Here is an 18,193-nt window from a genome sequence, read left to right on the forward strand (position 1 = left end):
ACCTCAAGATGAATGAATTGTCGCTCTCTTAATTTTAAACCAGAAATTTGGTTAGGGTTATTTTGATGAGCGATACCAAGACCAGTGAGCTAATTCAATCCACATTTTAAATATATAATACACATAGAAAACCACAGAGAGTCCTAACGACAGAGAACACAGGGACGGATGATGGAGGGAGGTGGTGGGGGCTGGGCTAAGTGGGGGAGGGGCATTAAGGAGGGGACTTAGTGACAAGCACCGGGTCTTGTATGGAAGTGATGAATCACTGGGCTCTACTCCTGAACCAATGTTGTCCTGTATGTTAGTTAACTAGAATTTAAATAAAAATTTGGAAGAAAAAATTTGCATATATATCTATGTATGTATATTTAGCAAATAATCCTAAAATTTGTATGGAATCCGAAGAGACCCCGAATTGCTAAGGAAATGTTGAAGAACAAAAACAAAACTGGCGGCATCACGTTACCCGATTTCAAGCTTTACTACAAAGCTGTGATGACCAAGACAGCGTGGTACTGGCATAAAAACAGACACATAGACCAGTGCAACAGAGTGGAGAGCCCAGATGTGGACCCTAAACTCTATGGTCAAATAATCTTCGACAAAGCAGGAAAGAATATACAGTGGAAAAAAGACAGTCTCTTCAATAAATGGTGCTGGGAAAACTGGACAGGGATATGTAGAAGAATGAAACTCGACCATTCTCTTACACCGTACACAAAGATAAACTCGAAATGGATAAAAGACCTCAACGTGAGACAGGAATCCATCAGAATCCTAGAGGAGAACATAGGCAGTAACCTCTTTGATATCAGCCACAGCAACTTCTTTCAAGATATGTCTCCAAAGGCAAAGGAAACAAAAGCGAAAATGAACTTTTGGGACTTCATCGAGATCCAAAGCTTCTGCACAGCAAAGGAAACAGTCAACAAAACAAAGAGGCAACCCACGGAATGGGCGAAGATATTTGCAAATGACAGTACAGACAAAAGGTTGATATCCAGGATCTATAAAGAACTCCTCAAACTCAACACACACAAAACAGATAATCATATCAAAAAATGGGCAGAAGAGGGGCGCCTGGGTGGCTCAGTGGGTTAAAGCCTCTGCCTTCGGCTCAGGTCATGATCCCAGGGTCCTGGGATCGAGCCCCGCATCGGGCTCTCTGCTCAGCAGGGAGCCTGCTTCCGTTCCTTTCTCTCTGGCTGCCTCTCTGCCTACCTGTGATCTCTGTCTGTCAAATAAATAAAAAAAATCTTTAAAAAAATGGGCAGAAGATATACATAAAATGTATATTAAAAGTATACAATCGTGTGTCCCAGAACCCAAAACTAAGAATGCAGTTGGGCTCAAGAGAGAAAGAGAGAAGAACTAGAACCAGAAGATGCTGTCTGGGTTCTCCCCGTCTCGCATCTCTGCTCCTCTCTGTTTCATACATCCAGCGTCTGGATTCTCCCCGTCTCTCATCTCTGCTCCTCTCTGTTTTATACGTCCAGCGTCTGGATTCTCCCCGTCTCTCATCTCTGCTCTTCTGTTTCATACATCCAGCGTCTGGATTCTCCCCGTCTCTCATCTCTGCTCCTCTGTTTCATATGTCCAGCGTCTGGATTCTCCCCGTCTCTCATCTCTGCTCCTCTCTGTTTCATACGTCCAGCGTGTCTCTGTGGAATGGCTGCTTCTCATTCTCTGATCCTCCTGGTGTGTGGACAATGGCCTCCCGCAGCTCCTGGGCTAACTTGCTACAAGTCCAGCTACTCTCAGCCACAGTTCCCATCTCCTGGGAAGGGCTGGCCCACCCAGCTTGGGACAGACACCTGCTCGCGGTACCAGCTAACTGTGGCCAGGAGGGCAGGACAGTGTTGTTTAAAAACGCTCCTTAGTTTTTACCTAACGGGGTTCAGAACACATCCGCACAAAAGTCTGCCCATGGATATTCACAGCAAGTTCACTCATGGTTTCAAAACTGGGAAGCAACCGAGATGTTCTTCCGGAGGTTAATGGGCAAATAAACTGTGGTCCATCCAGGCAATGGGATACCGCTTGGTGCTGAAAAGAAACGAGCCTTCAAGCCATGACAAGACATGGAGGAAACGTAAACGTGTACCACGGAGCGAAAGGAGCCAGTCCGTGAAGGCTACGTACGGTTGACTCCAATTCTGTGACATTTGGAACAGGAGAAAGGGTGTGAGACTGTGGAAGGATCGGCAGCTGTCAGGACTGTGGGGGGTGGGGGGGAGGAAGGGACAGGCAAGCACAGAGGACTTCAGACGAGTTCTAGGGAAATAAACTTACTGTGCGTGACATTATGATGCTGGGTGCATGTTTATAGATTTGCCCAAACCCATAGAACGACACGGAGTGAACTCCAGTGTAAGCTAGGGAATTTGGGCAATGATGCGTCAAAGCAGTTTGACTGTAATGTACGCACTCCCCGGTGAGGAATGTTGACAATGGGGGGGGGGATCTGCGCAGGTGTGGAAGCAGCAGGTGTGTGGGAACTCTCTGTGTCTTCCTCTGTATTTTGCTGGGAACCTAAAACTGCTCTTCAAGAAAAAAAAAAAGTCCAAAAACACACACACAATGTCTGCAACGGACATGCTGGGTACGGTTAAAAAACAAAGGCTCAGGAGACCGTCGAAAACAAAATATGATTCCTTAATTTTTTTTTTATTCCTTTATTTGTTTATTTACAGCATAACAGTGTTCATTGTTTTGGCATCACACCCAGTGCTCCATGCAGTACATGCCCTCCCTATTACCCACCACCTGGTTCCTCAACCTCCCACCCCCCCATACTAAAAATACAATTATGAGTGGCCCAGGGGGCCTAATCCCTGATCAGCACCAAATACGAGACAGTCAGAAGCGCCCATGGAAGCAGAGGGTGCATCCGGGCGCTGGTCGGAGAGCTCCGAAGAAATGGGACTGAGTTTGAGAAAACTTTACGTCTGTGTGAGTTGGGGTAAGCTGTGTGCTTTTCATAAGCCCTCCAAACACCTCCCTGGCTTGATACAGGTCTCCCCTGTCTCACAGTCGGCGGAGACTGGGTGAGGGCCCGCCAGCCGGTCATTCAGAGGGGCCTGTCTGCCCCTGTGTCGCTGGGGTCTTCCCCGACGAGCCGGCAGACGGGGAGAGTGAGCATGAGGGAGGCAAGTTCTGTCAATGGCCTTGATGGGAAAGTGTCTCATCCGTTCTGAGAATTGGCCTCATGACCCCATCTACATGGGAGAGACCTCTGGGAGCCCTGGACGCTGGGAGGAGCCGGGCACCACAAGGCAGCAGGTGCCAGTGGGGGCTGAGGGTGCCGACTCTAGCTGCCTCATGGTGACGTCAGGGGCTGGCCCCCTTCTACCAGGGACGGCGCCCCAGCTGCCCCAGGGTGCAGGACGACGTGTGTGCTGCGATGAGGGGCGGGACAGGCAGGGTCCCAAGGCACATGCGTCTTGCAAGCCCTACCTGCCTACCGAGGGGACAGTGTTCCACTGGCCACAGAGTGAGGGGTTGCCCACAGCGTCTTCTACCAAGGCAGATCTGGGAGCCCTGTGTGCTGGTGAGGCCCTGGACCCTGGCAGATAGCAAGTCCAGGTGGGCACTCATTGTGGCCAGCCTGTCGCTGCTCCTCGGGGGGGTTTCAGGGTGGGGGCTCTCTGTGCACTGGGGAATCTGCGGGAGGCCGTGGCTAGTCCTCAGCCTCACAGGCCTACAAGGGCCCCACCGGCCCAGGCCAGAGGAACGGGTGCACCCCGCACAGGTGTGGGCCCAGGAGCGGGGGTGCCTAAGGACCGGACCCTCGCAAAGGTGCCAGGAGGGTCTCTGGCGGGAGAAGGTGTAACCAGCTCACAATCTCTGACCGACCCAGGATGTACCCCCCCAAATACAGAGCTCTGGGTGAGCGCCCCCCTGGCCCGGGCCTGGCTGGGGGTGCAAGCTGGCATACCTCTTGCTAAGAAGCCCCTGGAGGAGACAAGGGGCGTGTCTGGGGGGACGCAGAGGTGTCTGAGTGCTGGCAGCCAGGATCACATGCTGGCCTGCCCGGGCTCTGACGCAGGGTTTCCTCCCAGCTCGCCGCGGCCGTGCCCTCCGCCCTGACAACAGGCCGGGGGCGGCTTCTCGGCCTGCTGTCCTTCAGGGACATTATTCAAACTACTGTCACTTCCAGGCCGGACTCCTGTCTCTCCCAGGAGCTCTTCCTTTTGTCTGGTTGGTTCTCAGGGGACTTATTGGAATGGAAGCAAATGAAACTTAAATACAGAAATTGAGGGAGATTTGAAGTCCCTTTTGTGACCCTCCAACCCTGTCCACTCTACTGAGGATAAAACGGCGTTTCAGGCACTCGGTTCTGGCCGACCAGTGGCCCTCCAGGTTCCAGCTACTATGGGGTGAAGGGAACAGGACCCTCATCTGCAGGGGAAATCAGGAGGAACTCATCAGATAAAGAGAGCTGATCAGATACAGGCGGAATCTCTTCGCATATATGGGGTAGATCCCAAAATGTTTTCCAAGGCCTTCTCTTCTCTACTGGGAGACCGATGGCTCTAGTTTCCACGCTAGGGAAGAGCCAGGAGGAGAGGGCTCTGTAACACTCCTGGTCCTGTCTGCAGGCAGGTTCTCTTCTGCCCAGTGGAGCCCCCGAGGCCATCGCGGAGGAGCGGACACACCTGCTTCCAGCGGCAGGGAAAGCGCAGAGCACGGGAGCCGCCGCAGAGACCGAGTCTGCTACGTTAGGGAGCGGAAACGCAGGCCTGCAGCAGGGGCTCAGCTTAGCCCGAGCCCAAGGCTGCCGCTCTGTAGACTCAAGTCCTGAGCGTGGCACCGCTGTGCCTTGCCTGACACTTGCAAGTGCCAGTGTCTGAGGCGATGCAGTGAAAGTGGCATCATCTGATTGGCAGGAGGCCCAACTCCCGTCCCCCCAACCTCCTGCTGCCTCAGCCTCCCCTCCTTCCAGAGGCAGCCCCGTTGCCAACACACGTTTCCCTGGACCCGTTAGAAAACACTTGTGCGATTCTCCTCGATAAAGAGCAACCCCGCTGGCTGGCTGTGGCAGACGGGCACCAGAGGGGCTTTATTGCAGATACTGGGACAGGGGCATGCTGTGACTTCCAGGTACCATGGAAGCATCCGGAATTACAGGAGAGTGCCCTGCTCCCGGAAGAACGTGCTGTCACCAAGAAGTAGAAGGGCAATGGGGTGCTAGCAGCTGTTACGATCACCCAGAGCAAGAGAAAAAGAGCTAAAAGCCTCTAAGCTTTCCCCCAATTCCATGTAGTGGTCTGCTTCCTTTCATGCTCTCTACAGACACAGATGATGCCCAGCGACGGCCCATCCTGGTCAGAGCACAGGGCTGGGGATCCCAGGCAGGATGAAAAGAGGGAGCGCAGGCCAGAGCCAGTGTGAAGGGTCCATGGCGAGGAGAGGGGGACTGTGAGCTTGTCTTCCCGGCAGAGGGCATTCAACAGCTCCTGTCTCCAGGCGGTGATGGGAGTGCTTGGCTCTAGAGCAAGGCAGGGCACAGGGCTCAGATGCATGCTGGGGGCAAAGTGGGAGGTAGGTACAGCCTGCAGCCCGGGGCTCAGGCCAGACCAATCAGGGTCCTCTGGGACCTATGGGCTTCTGGTCAACCATCAGGTAGGCCAGGCTACTGTTCTGCAAAGAGAAAAGAATGTACAGTAAGGATGGGACACGTCAGAAAGGATGATCTCATTCAAGCTCAGTGAGGCTAGGAACGAATGTTGGGCCCGGAACAGGAAAGAGAAGCCCTCCCAGACCCTAATCATACACACGTCCCACACTGATGTGAACCAAGGTGGAGTCGGTGCAGCCTCCCCAGGGCTCCCTCAGCCAGCGGCCACAGTGTCCCACATGTGAACACATCTGGCCCTCACATGATCACAGAACTCTTCACGGTCAATGAGACCAGGGTCTTTCCATTTTACAGATGAAAACACTGAGGTCCTGAGTAGTTGAGTGACTGTCTAAGTTAACAGAGTCTCAGGACGGCAGCACCAGCACTCGACCTGCAGCCTTCCAGGACCCAACCCCTCCTCTCCTGGGCACTAGCTGTTCATCCGGGCCTTGGTCAGCCTCCGCCCTCACTGGACTCCCAGCAGGGTGCTTAAACCACAGCGGGGTGCTTAAACCCACCCCTCTCACCGAGTTGGGCTTCAGCCCCCAGCGACTGAGCTCGCATTTCCTGGTTCAAGTTGGGGCAGGGCTTCCTCCTCCCGCCCCCGAAGCGGCCTACAGTCCCCCCACTGTTTGGAAAGACTGTCTCCTAGGCATTCCCAAAGAGCCCCTCCCCCCAGCCCCAGTCCCACAGGTTCACGTAAAATCCGTGGAGAGACGTCAGGTAGAATGAGGCGAGGCCGTCTCCCGTGATTTGAACTCTGGGTGTGAGAGTTGGAGTCTTCTGGATGAACAACCCCCGAGTTCAGAGTCAGGACGGATTACCTTGGTTATGTTCTATCATTTCAAAGCAATTTTTTATGATTTTGGAAAATTGTTTATTTTCTCTAATTCTCACTTTTGTTCATGTTTCCATATAAGGGTGTAGTTTCTAAAACCTCTCTTGCCCTCACATCCGTAAGTCTGTGGTATGGGGCTCATTATCAGTTTCATCCTTATTTCTATTATTGCTGAAACACCTCACTGGTACCCCATGAAGTACCTGTAGAGCAGGAGAGCACCGCGGCGGGGGCCGCCATCCCTCCCCTCCCCCCATGACGTCCCCAGGAGCTCTGCTCCAGGACTTACCTGCACAGACCACAGCCACGTCCTCTGCATGGTTGCAATTGTGTCGGCCCCAGAACCTGTGTGGACAGTCCTCCAGGGACCTCTCCTTCCCTGAGCAAGCCACGTCGTCCAGCCAGATGCGGCCAGCCCCGGGGCCAAATCTTCTCCGGAATTTAGCAGATGGAGAGAGGGACTGCCCACAGCCCAGCTGTCTGCACACCACTCGGTCCGCTGCTTCTCCCCAGCCATCGTCACAGACGGTGCCCCACTGGCCCTTGTGCAGGACCTCCAGCCTCCCGGCACAGCGGCCGTCTCCTCCGACCAGCTGCAGCTCAAAGGGATCTGTGGGTACAGGAGGGAGGGAGGGTGGAGGGAAGCAGGGGGACAGACAGAGGAACTGCCCTACATTCAGATCCCACCGGCACGTGAGACCCTCCGCCGAGCTCCCGTGCCTGCATCCGCTTCTCCCGGCCTGACCGTGGGGCCCAGGTCCCTTCCTTAACTAGGATTTTCCACTTCTCTGTCTAATTCATAAAACTCTAACATTTATAATGACTTTGTGATCACTTTTAAAAATCAAAGAGCTCAACAATGGAGGGCGTGCTCTGTCCCGGTTACGCAGAGTTCAGTGTGCTAATAGTTCACAGCACTCTGGGGCTTACTGCTGCCGAAACCACATTCCTGTACGAGGGGAGGCATTCGTGTCAGCATTGGTGGCTGGGTGGCGCCTGCGTGGCTCAGTCGGTCAAGTGCCCGACTCTTGATTTCATCGGACTCCACGCTCGGAGTGGAGCCTCCTCGGGACTCTCTCCCCCTCCTCCCACGTGTGCTCTCTCTCTCTCTCTCTCTCTCTGTCAAATAAATTAATTAAAATCCTAAAAATAAATAAAGAGGTGAGAACTGGCGAGCAGCACAACTAAGTGACTCTTGTCCCTGTCCCTTGACGTGTGACCAGCTCTACGTGGATGCTGGTTAGATGGAATCCAGTGTGGCCAAACCCAGGAATGAACGAGGCGTCCGACCTCGTGGGCTTTACCTTCACATTCCACCCACATGTCGTCATCGTGGGTGCAGTTGCTCCTCTCCCAGACCCCAGCAGGGCACTCCTCAAGGCTGCTTTCTTTCCCTGAGCATGACACCTTTCTCAGCCAGATGGGCCCTTGGCCCTGGGTGGCTTTGTTGCAGCATTTCCGGGTCAGCACGGCCCGTCCACATCCCAGCTGCCGGCACACGACCTTGGTGGCTGCAAAGCTCCAGCTGGCTTTGCACACGGTGCCCCACTGCCCTTGGTGCTTCACCTCTACCCGGCCCTGGCAGCGCTTGGGGCCATCGACCAGCCGCACGTTCTCTGGGACTGTGGGAAAGGAAAGAGGAGGTGTCTGTTCAAGCAAGAACATGGTCTTCCCAGAGTAGAGCCCCATGGGCACATCCCTCTGCTCTTGGTGTCTAGTCCAATGTTCTAGAGTGCTTGGCATTGGCCAGCAGAAGCTTGTTGAAAGGGGTGGATGAGTGAATCGACAGAATGAATGTCATTTTTCAGTTCCAAGTGAATTAATTATTTCTGTCACATTTTTAGTTTTTCAAATTATTTTCACATTTATATTCTCATTTGGTCCTCCTAAGAGGCAAGTAGATGGATTGCATAGATTTTTAAAACATAAAATACAACAGTGACATACACATGTGTCTGGGCCCCAAGACTTCCTGGTTCATTTTCAGCATTCTCGCCCAGATATCACGGATTAGTGCTCCCAACCTTCAGTCTCTCTAACAAGTAGGAATGAGATCTCAGCACCAGGCCCAAAGATTTGTTGACCGTCTCCCTGGTAACAGTCTGCTTGGTGACAAAGAGAAGACGGGGACCAGCCCCTCAGGCAAATCACAGTCTAATGGGAAGTGCATGCAGAGAAGGGATCATTAATGCACAGAAGGCAAAGTGTTGTGTTGGTTTCCTAAAAGCATCTCTTGCCCGCTCTTTCGTTGGTGGAATCTTTGGGAGCTGGAAAAGCGTGTGTTGTCTTTGGTTTTCTTAGGAGTGAAACCCAGGAAACATATACCATACGTTGCCAGCTCTCTTCTTCCCCACACGTTCCCCTGAGCTCCCGACACAGGCTACGCTCTTCAACGAACACCTGGTGGTGGATGGGTCTGGGTGTGCCTGTGTGTGTGTATGTGTGTTTGTGTGTGTCTGAGGCAGAGAAGCAGGTGCTCATGTAGTTGAGACGAAGCTGAATTCATTACCTCAATCAAAGAGCAGGGAAAACACCGACTCTGCAGGGCCCGCAGCTGAGAAGGGTGAGGAGCTAGTTAGCCACCTGTGAAGTCCCGGGGGGTTAAGACAGGCGAGCGTGGCCCACGGATTGGGTGGCACAGGGTGCGGGGCTGCGGTACTCACACCCACATACAACTCCTGCGTCCTCCTTGTGGCTGCAGTCGAAAAAATCTTCCCTTTCACACCGAGACAGGCTCTCTTCCATGCCATTGCATTTGAATTCTTGGACGAAGATTCTTTGATCTTCTTGTGACAGCGGTGCGTATGCAGTCCCGCTGATCGTCTTCCTGACCGCTCCACAGCCCAGCTCCCGGCACACCACAGCTGCGTCGTCCTTGTCCCAGCCGTCATCACACACCGTGCCCCACTCGTCGGCCCGCCGCACCTCCACCCGCCCTTCACAGCGGTGGTTGCCTCCCACGAGCCGCACTCTGGACAAAGACCCTCCGAAGGGATGAGAGCTTGGTTGGGCATCTGGAGGATGAGAGAGGACTCAGGCATCTCCGAACACTTCCGCCACTCCCAGAGGGCGTGGGATGTTGGGGGCTGAGAAAGGAGGGCTTGAAAGGGAAGTGGAGGGAGAGGGTCTTCAGGACCCCATCCCTAAGTTCTGATTCTGCTCCACTCCTACCTTACCCTGCCAAGAAACTCCGCCTCAGGGCAGTAGGTATATATGATCACACCGCTAAGCAGTGGGAGCCCCGGGTCAGAACAAAGTGCAGAGATGTGATCTGCCGTGTTGTCTTTTCTTGACTCTGTCTCTCCCCATGGCAGCCAGACCGAGGCAGGCTCTCTAGATATAATTTGGGCTAAACAACCTCACTCTCTTTCTCTCCCAATATCCATGATGCCCCATTACCCATCCTTGCTGCTTCTCATGAAGCACCCAGCTCAGAGGACCCAGCTCAAGAACCCAGCTCAGAGGAATGCTCAGAGGAATGCAGAGAGCAGTGGGTAAAGGAAAGGTCAGAGCCTTCACCAGTCAGATTCTTCGTCTAGAGTGTTCTAGGGCTTAGGGTAGAAGACAGCCTCCTCAGAGCCTCCAGATAAGTTCTGAGGAATCCAGGACATGATTCTGCTTCCCAACCATAACTCTGAGGGTGGAAAGGCTAATGGAAATCTTTTTCCTTCTTCCACCAAGACACCGACATAGAGTGGAGACGGCTGTGGGAGAGCAGAAAAGAGCCTAGCAGGCAACACACTTTTGTTGAGCATATATATACCACATTCCAGGTATTGGTTTATGACCTCAAAGCCGTGCTGCCCTCCAGGACATTATATGGAAGAGGTCTGGGGGCAAACCCACAAGGACTCCAGCAGCCCCTGGGTGACGCATGTTACAGAGGAGCTGAATGGTCCATGCCTCCATGCAGTGGGGTAGTTGGCATAGACAGGTCTGGGGCACATGGTGGGGCCACACGCGACTGCTGGTCTGTGGCCTGCCCTATTTCGAGCAGTGTCACCTATGACCACATAGGACATGTGGGTGACTCAGGCACCTGCACAAGTGGAACATGAATTTGGAGGACCAGATCTTCCACCATCTATCCTGCCTCAGCTCTGCACAAACGCCCTAGAACCTGGAATCCACCCCAGAAGAAGCTTCTGAGTGAGAAAACCCTGAGCTGGCTGATTTTAGAGTGCATTGGAAGTTGACATTTGGTTTGTTCATCTGTTTTGGTGTCTCCTTTTCTTCCATGTGTTTTCTGAGGGAAGCAATGAGAGGAATGGAGACTAGAAATAGATTGTAAAATTTAACTACAGAAAACGAAGAAAAGTTTTCATTTTTGCACACCTACATTTATAGGGTACAAATATAACTCAAGAAGAATCATCCAGAAATAGCATTTGGGTCATTGCAAGATTTGAGTTTAGACAGGCATTATTGTGTACCCCAGGAAACTCTAGCTATCATGATGAAGCACATGTTATCTGGTTTTGAATTGTAAAATTCTGGCTTTAAATGAGTTTCATTTTCTAGGGAAAGTAGGATTAGAAGACCTCCTTAGAAAGAAGAAACACATAAGAAAGAAACAGCCTAAGTGTCAAAGAAACCCAGCTGAGAAGAGATTTAAAAGCCAGAGAGAAGGGCAGAAGGGTCATTGGGACAGGTGCCTCCTGGGCAGTGTCTTCAGCCTACTTTGTTGGCTGACAGCTCGAGAGCAGGGCTGGGGGTGGAGAAACAGTGACCTGGGCAGTGGGAAAGCTGTAGAGCTGTGGTCCCTGTACCAACAGCTAGGACAGCCTTGGACGCCACGGGAAAAAGACTATGAAATCTGATTAATGCACTGAGAACCCAAGACAGCAATGTTGAAAGAACTGAATTACATCCTGCTGGTGTGGGTCCCCCATGTCCACTGCAGAGTCTATGGCTGTCCCTCTCTGGTAAAGCCTCTACCATCAAGAGAAAAAGACCAGTGGAATAATGTATAAGAAGCTGATGGTCCACGACCAATCACCTTGAGTCTGGAGATCATAGCCTTCCTCTTGACAGACCCATTCTCTGTGCAGCTTATGCATGGTCCAAGGACCCCTTACTCAGGTGGCCAGTGGAGGCTGAAATCTAGCCTGCGAGCTGCTTGTCAAACCACATGCTGCGCACAAGTAGATGCAGTTCTAGTTCAAAGGAGCCATGCAGGTTGGCACAGGGACCTGGAAGTGGTAGAGCCCAGCAGGGCAAAAGGAAGTTCTTCTCCCAGATACACCGGCAAGAGAGAGGTACCTTCTGAGCCCCCAAACAAAGCCATCTGTTACTTGGAGGTGGCCAAGAGTTTTAGGCCACAGAGTCCAAGTGGGAGGGAATCCCCTTGCAGGAAACACCACGCAAATCCCTTCCAGGTTCTGGAGGTGGAAACCCATCCACATAAGACAGAGTGGGTGGATTGAGAAACCGGAGAGGAAATCTACTGAGGTTCTATTGAACTAGAGCCTCTATCCATGTCCCGAGTAAGCATCAAGATTTCCATCTCAAGAGTCAAGTATCATTTGGTTTCACTTATTTGTGGAGCATAACAAAGAACATGGAGGACATGGGGAGATGGAGAGGAGAAGGAAGTTGAGGGAAATTGGAAGGGGGGGGGTGAACCATGGGAGACTATGGACTCTGAAAAACAACCTGAGGGTTTTGAAGGGGCAGGGGTGGGAGGTTGGGGGAACCAGGTGGTGGGTAATAGGGAGGGCACGTATTGCATGGAGCACTGGGTGTTGTGCAAAAGCAATGAATACTGTTACGCTGAAAAAAGAAATAAATAAATTAAAAAAAAAAAGATTTCCATCTCAAGAGCTTGGAGGCCTCCCTCTCAGGAGCCCAAAAAGTCTTACCTAAGAGACCTGGTCCGGTGCAAATGGCTGAGGAGAGAAGAAGGAAGCAAGTGAGATCATACAGTCAACCCCAAGGCTTTGTTCAAATAACACAACTCTCTAGAAAGTCTTTGGTAGACTTTCTTTGGGGCGGCTAGAGTGCTGGGTACAGAGCTTCCAAAGTCAGTCCTACAGAAACCTTTTCCTGCAATGACCAGCCCCAGAGGACACAGGGACACTGACTGGGAACCACAGAGACCAATTCTACACAGCCCAACCTGTTCCTTGTACACGTAATATTTCTCTGCCCCAGGCATGGATAGATTCACTTTCTATTCTAGTCAATTATGTTAACTGATTACTGCCTAGAGTGGACAGGTGGTGTGCAGCCTCTGGGCGCCCCAGCAAGGCACACTGGAGGCCACTGGGAAGGCTCTCATGAAGAAGACAGCGACGCCATGGGGGCAGCAAAGAGCAGGAAGACTGAGGGATTTGTCTGTGTCACTGGCACTGTGCTCAGGCCACGACCAGCACACTTTTCCTGTGAAGGGCCAGATCACAAACAATTTGGGCTTTGTAGCTACCTGGTCTATTGCTACCATACAGCTCTGTCGCCGCAGCATGAGAGCAACCACGTGTGTATGTGTGTATGAATGAGCATGGCCACGCTACAATAAACCTTTGTTTATACACACTGAAGTTTAGATTTCCCTTTCACAAAATAGTATTCTTCTTTTGATTTTTCCCATTGTTTAAAAACGTGAAAACCATTGTTAGCTTGTGGGTTCAACAGGTCAGAAAGCAGCTCTAAATTGGGTTCCAAACCCGAAAGCTTAAGCATCAGCACATCATAAGGACATCATAATTTCTCCCTATAGAACCCCTGGGTGATCAGGCTCCTCTATGCATTAGGCTCCCTTCTCATGCCACCGAGAGTCCTGAGCCCTGTGCCCATCAGTAGTCCCCAAGGTCCTAGGCATTCTGAACTGCAGAACAGTCATGCTCCTCACCCCCCAGCACCTTATGAAATATTTCTGAAGGAGCTAATGTCTTTGGTCTAGAGCTTTTCAGGCAGATACAAACATTTCAGTGTCTTATTCTGGAATATTTCCTCCATTTCCCAATAATTTCTAAATAACTCTAAGCCCTTAATCTTCAGGATGTGACCTCTCTCAGACTCAGTATGACCTTGTCTGTAACTGTCTAAAACTCAAGATTATATTGCATCCCACACATCCAGTAAAGAGCACAAAGCCTGCGTATACACAATGGAAACCAAATGTGTCATGCCTGGTATGCAGGTCTGAAAGTGATAGAGCCCAAGAGGAACTTGAGAATTCTGGAGCAGGGTGATGATGGGCAGCCAGACCAGAGAGGCTTCATGAAGGAGACGGGGCTGAAGAAAAGTGGGGAGAGTGACAGGATGCTCCTGACAGGGTAGAGCTAGCTGTCAGTGATACAGGGAATGTACTGGTGTTTGGGAACCTGGCAGCACCCTACAGAGAGCACATAAATGCCAGTGTGAGCTTTGGTGATGCAGGGGATCATCAAGACAATAAAATGGATGTGACTGATTAGGGAAGAGACATTGTAGGATTGTTAGATGCCCCAAGTTCATTATCTCATGAAAAGTCTCCTAACAATCCTCCAAAGAACATACTATTACCTTCACTTCACAGATGAAGGTAGGATACCAGAGAGAGAGGGTAATTTAACAACGCAGACAGCTAAGAAATTTAAGAACAAGGATTAAAACTCAGGTCCCTTTGACTCCCAAATACCTACTTACAGTACATTAATCTGGGTGATAAGAAACTGGGGGACATGGGGCACCTGGGTGGCTCAGTGGGTTAAGCCGCTGCCTTCGGCTCGGGTCATGATCTTGGGGTCCTGGGATCGAGTCCCGCATCGGGCTCTCTGCTCAGCAGGGAGCCTGCTTCCCTCTCTCTCTCTCTGCCTGCCTCTCTATCTACTTGTTATCTCTCTCTGTCAAATAAATAAATAAAATCTTTAAAAAAAAGGAAACTGGGGACACTAGAGAAACATTATATGGAACACCTTGGAGGGGAAACTGGGCAATACAACCTGTGAAAATGTGTTGGGCAGTTCCCTTCCTTTTCCTGCTCTACCTGTGTTACCCATCTTCAGTTGTCTTCTTATAAAGAAAACATTTACGGAAATTTATGTAAAAAGGCAAATGGGATAAACTATTATAAATTTGTCTGTGTAAATAAAGGGAGACAGAAAAAACTTTGGTGATCAAAGTGGATTATAAATCAGGTATGGATTAAGTGGCTTGAGTTTAGAACTTAGCCAGACACAGAGAAGGCAGGAGAGCAGGTGAAGCCACTCCTGGAAAGGCAGCAGGATCCGCACCAACTGGGCAGGGAGAGCACACTCCTGATCAGAGCTCCAGGGAGACTCTGAAGTCCCAGCCAGCAGGGACAGTGGTACTCACCGAGGATCAAGGAGAAGAGCAGAGCCATGAGCCTGGCTGCTGGAGATGCTGAGCTGAGGTCTGAGACTGGGAGGAGGCCCTGGAGCAGCAAGTCAGCTTTGGCCTCCAAGTGTGCCAGCAGGACAGAGCAAGGCAGGTCCTGTCTGCAGCAGAAGCATTATCAGAAGCCTTATCAGATGACCAGATGACCGGAAGCCAATGGGCACAGGGGGCAGAGCGGGTGGAGCTGGACTTGCTGAGTTCAGCATATCCCCGGAGGAAGGGAGGTGGCCAGAAATGGCAGAAAAACACAGAAAAAGAAAGGAAACTATAAAAACCCCCAAGCTGTTCTTCCCCGGGTTCTGCTGTATCCCAGCTCCACGCACCTCTGGACAAGAGAAAAGCCAGAGACTGTAGAACACATCCAGCTTGCCCTTGGAGGCACCATAATGCAGAGTCAAGGTGTCCATCTCTGCATCTAGGGCTGGCTTTTCCTTCAAACCAGCTTTTCCAGCACAAAGCAGAGGGCTTAGTCTGTGGATCTGCTCTTCTCCTGTCCTTGTCCTGGTTTATGCCCAGCTTTGGAAGCTGAGTGGAAAGAGGTCCCTGTGGTAATGAAATCAAGTCATTCTTAGGACCAGAACCTGATGGACAGTGGTTGAGCAGTAAGACCCCCAGTTTTCCCAGCCCCCAAGCCCCTCCCACTAGTTATTAAGCACCACGTGTTTCAAGAGGTATTCAGCTGTAGACTCTGGGAACACTCAACTATATCCACTGATAATGCTCCTGCTGCACCCCACAAGGTAGTTTTCCTTCCACAACTACACACCTTTAGTTCTCTGTAGTATTCAGGTCACTCTGCATGAAGACTGGTTCATTACAGACCTCTCTGTTTCGTCCTGTCCTTCTTCACCTACTTATTATTGTTTTCAGGAAAGAGTTCGGAGCCGCCTGGGTGCTAAGGGAATGTGAGGGGTGCAGGGAACACACCCATGAATGGAGGAGTTGGCGCTCCATGGGACATGGTCCCTTGGCTGTGTCAGCGCGGCGAGGCAGCTGTGAGAGAGGAAAGTATATGACACTCTGGGAACACAACGGAGGAAATAGTTACTTCTACTTGGGGTTAATCAGGGACTTTACAGAAGTGATGGCATTTGAGCGGGGGTGAAGGGTGAGTGGCCTGGGGATTTGGAGCAGGAAAGGCTTTGCTCTGAGGATGGAGATGAATAAAATGGTGTCGTCCATCTCAGAGAGGAAGGCTGATCTGGAAGGGCTGGGTTGCAGCCTGCTTGGTGGTCAGGTGTCAGGGATACCAGTGTCTTAAAGTACACATACCTAGTAGTGCAATTGCTGGGTCATAGGGTAGCTCTAATTTTAACATCTCGAGGAACCCCTGTTTTCAAGGGTTACTGTACTAGCTTGCATTCCCCCCCACAGGGAAAGAGGGGTTCCCTTTCTCCACATCCTCACCATCATTTCTTGTTTTCTGTCTTGTTAATTTTAGCCGTTCTAACAGGTGTGAGGTGGTATCTCATTGTGGTTTGGTTGGTATTTCCCTGATGACTAATGATGTTGAACACTTTTTCATGTGTCCATTAGCCATTTGTATGTCTTCTTTGGAGAAGTGTCTGCTCATGTCTTCTGTTCATTTTTTGACTGGAGTTATTTGGTTTTTGGGTGTTGAGTTTGAGAAATTCTTTATAGATCTTTGATATCAGCCATTTATCTCTAGTGTCATTTGCAAATATCTTCTCCCATCCTGTGGGTTGCCTCTTTGTTTTATTGACTATTTCCTTTGTTGTGCAGAAGCTTTTTATCTTGATGAAGTCCCAAAAGTTCAGTTTCATTTTTGTTTCCCTTGCCTTTAGGGACGTGTCTTGAAAGAAGTTACTCTGGTAGATATTGAAGAGGTTAGTGCCTATGTTCTCCTCTAGGATTTTGATGGATTCTTTATTACATTGAGGTCTTTCATCCATTTTGAGTTTATCTTTGTGTATGGTGTAAGGGAATGGTCCAGTATCATTCTTCTATATGTGGCTGTCTGATTTTCCCAGCACCACTTATTGAAGAGACTTGTCTTTTTTCCATCGGATATTTTTTCCTGATTTGTCAAAGATTAGTTGATCACAGAGTTTAGGATCGATTCCTGGAGCCTTTATTCTGTTCCATTGGTCTATGTGTCTGTTTTTGTGCCAATACCATGCTGTCTTGGTGATCACAGCTTTGTAATAGAGCATGAAGTCAGGCAACATATTTATTCCAAGGATACAGATGTAGTGGAAAAAAAGGGGGGGCACACACACCTCAATATTCATAGCAGCAATGTCCACAATAGCCAAAGTGTGGAAGGAGCTGAGATGCCCTTCAACAGATAAATGGATAAAGAAGATGTGGTCCATGTAGACAATGGAATATTACTCAGCCATCAGAAAGGATGACTAGCCACCATTTCCATCGACATGGATGGAACTGGAGGGGATTATGTGAAGTGAAATAAGTCAAGCAGAGAAAGACAATTTTCATATAGTTTCACTCATATGTGGGACATAAGCAATAGCACAGAGGACCATAGGGGAAGGGAGGGAAATCTGAAGGGGAGAAATCAGAGAGGGAGACAGACCATGAGGGACTCTGGGCCCTGGGAAACAAACTGAGGGTGTCAGAGGGGAGGAGGGTGGGAGGAGTAACAGGGTGATGAGTATTAAGGACAGCATGATGTTTTGAGGTGTTATGGTGAACATTGGGTGTTATATCTAATTAATGAATCATTGAACACTCATCAAAAACTAATGATGGACTGTATGGTGGCTAACTTTAACTAACTAACTAACTAAATAAATAAAGGTACACACAGTGGAGGGTCTATTACAAATGGGTTTTAAAGACTAATTCCTCACACCTTCACTCTCCGCATTCTGAAATGATGCAGTAACAGACTCAGAATGCAGAAAAGGCTCAAACACCAGCTTTCCTGTTGATGAATCTTGGTTAGATTGTGACTGGGATCCCAGATCCTGTGCATTTTTGTTCAGCTACAGGAGTCAGACTGACCCTACTGAGTTTGCACTTGGAGGAGAAAGGACTCCCTGTGGCCCTTGGCCCACCAAGCAGCAGGGAGATCCAGCCTCCAGGTTCAGATTTATGTCTCCCACCCATGGGAAAACTGGATGAAAGAAAAGGAAGAAAAAATAAAGACCAAAGCTTTCTCACCAATATGATATTTTACCAGCAAAGTCGGGAGTGTGAAGCGAGGAAGGGAGAGAGCATTACCCCAAAGGCATAGGGAGCCACAGCGGGATGTGACCACAGGGAGCTCGAGTTCTGACTGCAGCTTCAAGGGGAGCTTGAGGTCTGGCCCCAGGGAGGCTGGAGAAGAAACCATGCCCGAGGGATCCAGTGAGGGCTGTCGGGGTTGGGGTGAGGACTGCCAGATCTAGTTAATGGTAGAATCC

General features: G+C 50.4%; 1 protein-coding gene across 1 annotated transcript; it reads right to left on the reverse strand.

The window, feature by feature from the left end:
- Window positions 1–2,797: 2,797 nt before the first annotated feature.
- Window positions 2,798–15,051, reverse strand: CD5L (CD5 molecule like). The gene is made up of 6 exons (XM_045982071.1): window positions 14,763–15,051; window positions 12,326–12,352; window positions 9,128–9,478; window positions 7,769–8,086; window positions 6,754–7,074; window positions 2,798–5,646 (listed from the first exon to the last, which is right to left on the reverse strand). Exons 1-6 carry the CDS (start codon window positions 14,788–14,790, stop codon window positions 5,639–5,641), a joined length of 1,053 nt encoding a protein of 350 aa, XP_045838027.1. The 5' UTR covers window positions 14,791–15,051; the 3' UTR covers window positions 2,798–5,638.
- Window positions 15,052–18,193: the final 3,142 nt, after the last annotated feature.

This window comes from Meles meles, chromosome 17 (genome assembly GCF_922984935.1).
Source record: "Meles meles chromosome 17, mMelMel3.1 paternal haplotype, whole genome shotgun sequence".
NCBI lineage: Eukaryota > Metazoa > Chordata > Mammalia > Carnivora > Mustelidae > Meles > Meles meles.

Coding starts and splice junctions, on each gene's coding strand:
- CD5L (XM_045982071.1), bottom strand. CDS start 14,790: ATGGCTCTGCTCTTCTCCTTGATCCTCG. Junction 12,353..14,762: donor GCTCTTCTCCTTGATCCTCG/GTGAGTACCACT, acceptor TTCTCTCCTCAG/CCATTTGCACCGGACCAGGT. Junction 9,479..12,325: donor CACCGGACCAGGTCTCTTAG/GTAAGACTTTTT, acceptor CTCATCCTCCAG/ATGCCCAACCAAGCTCTCAT.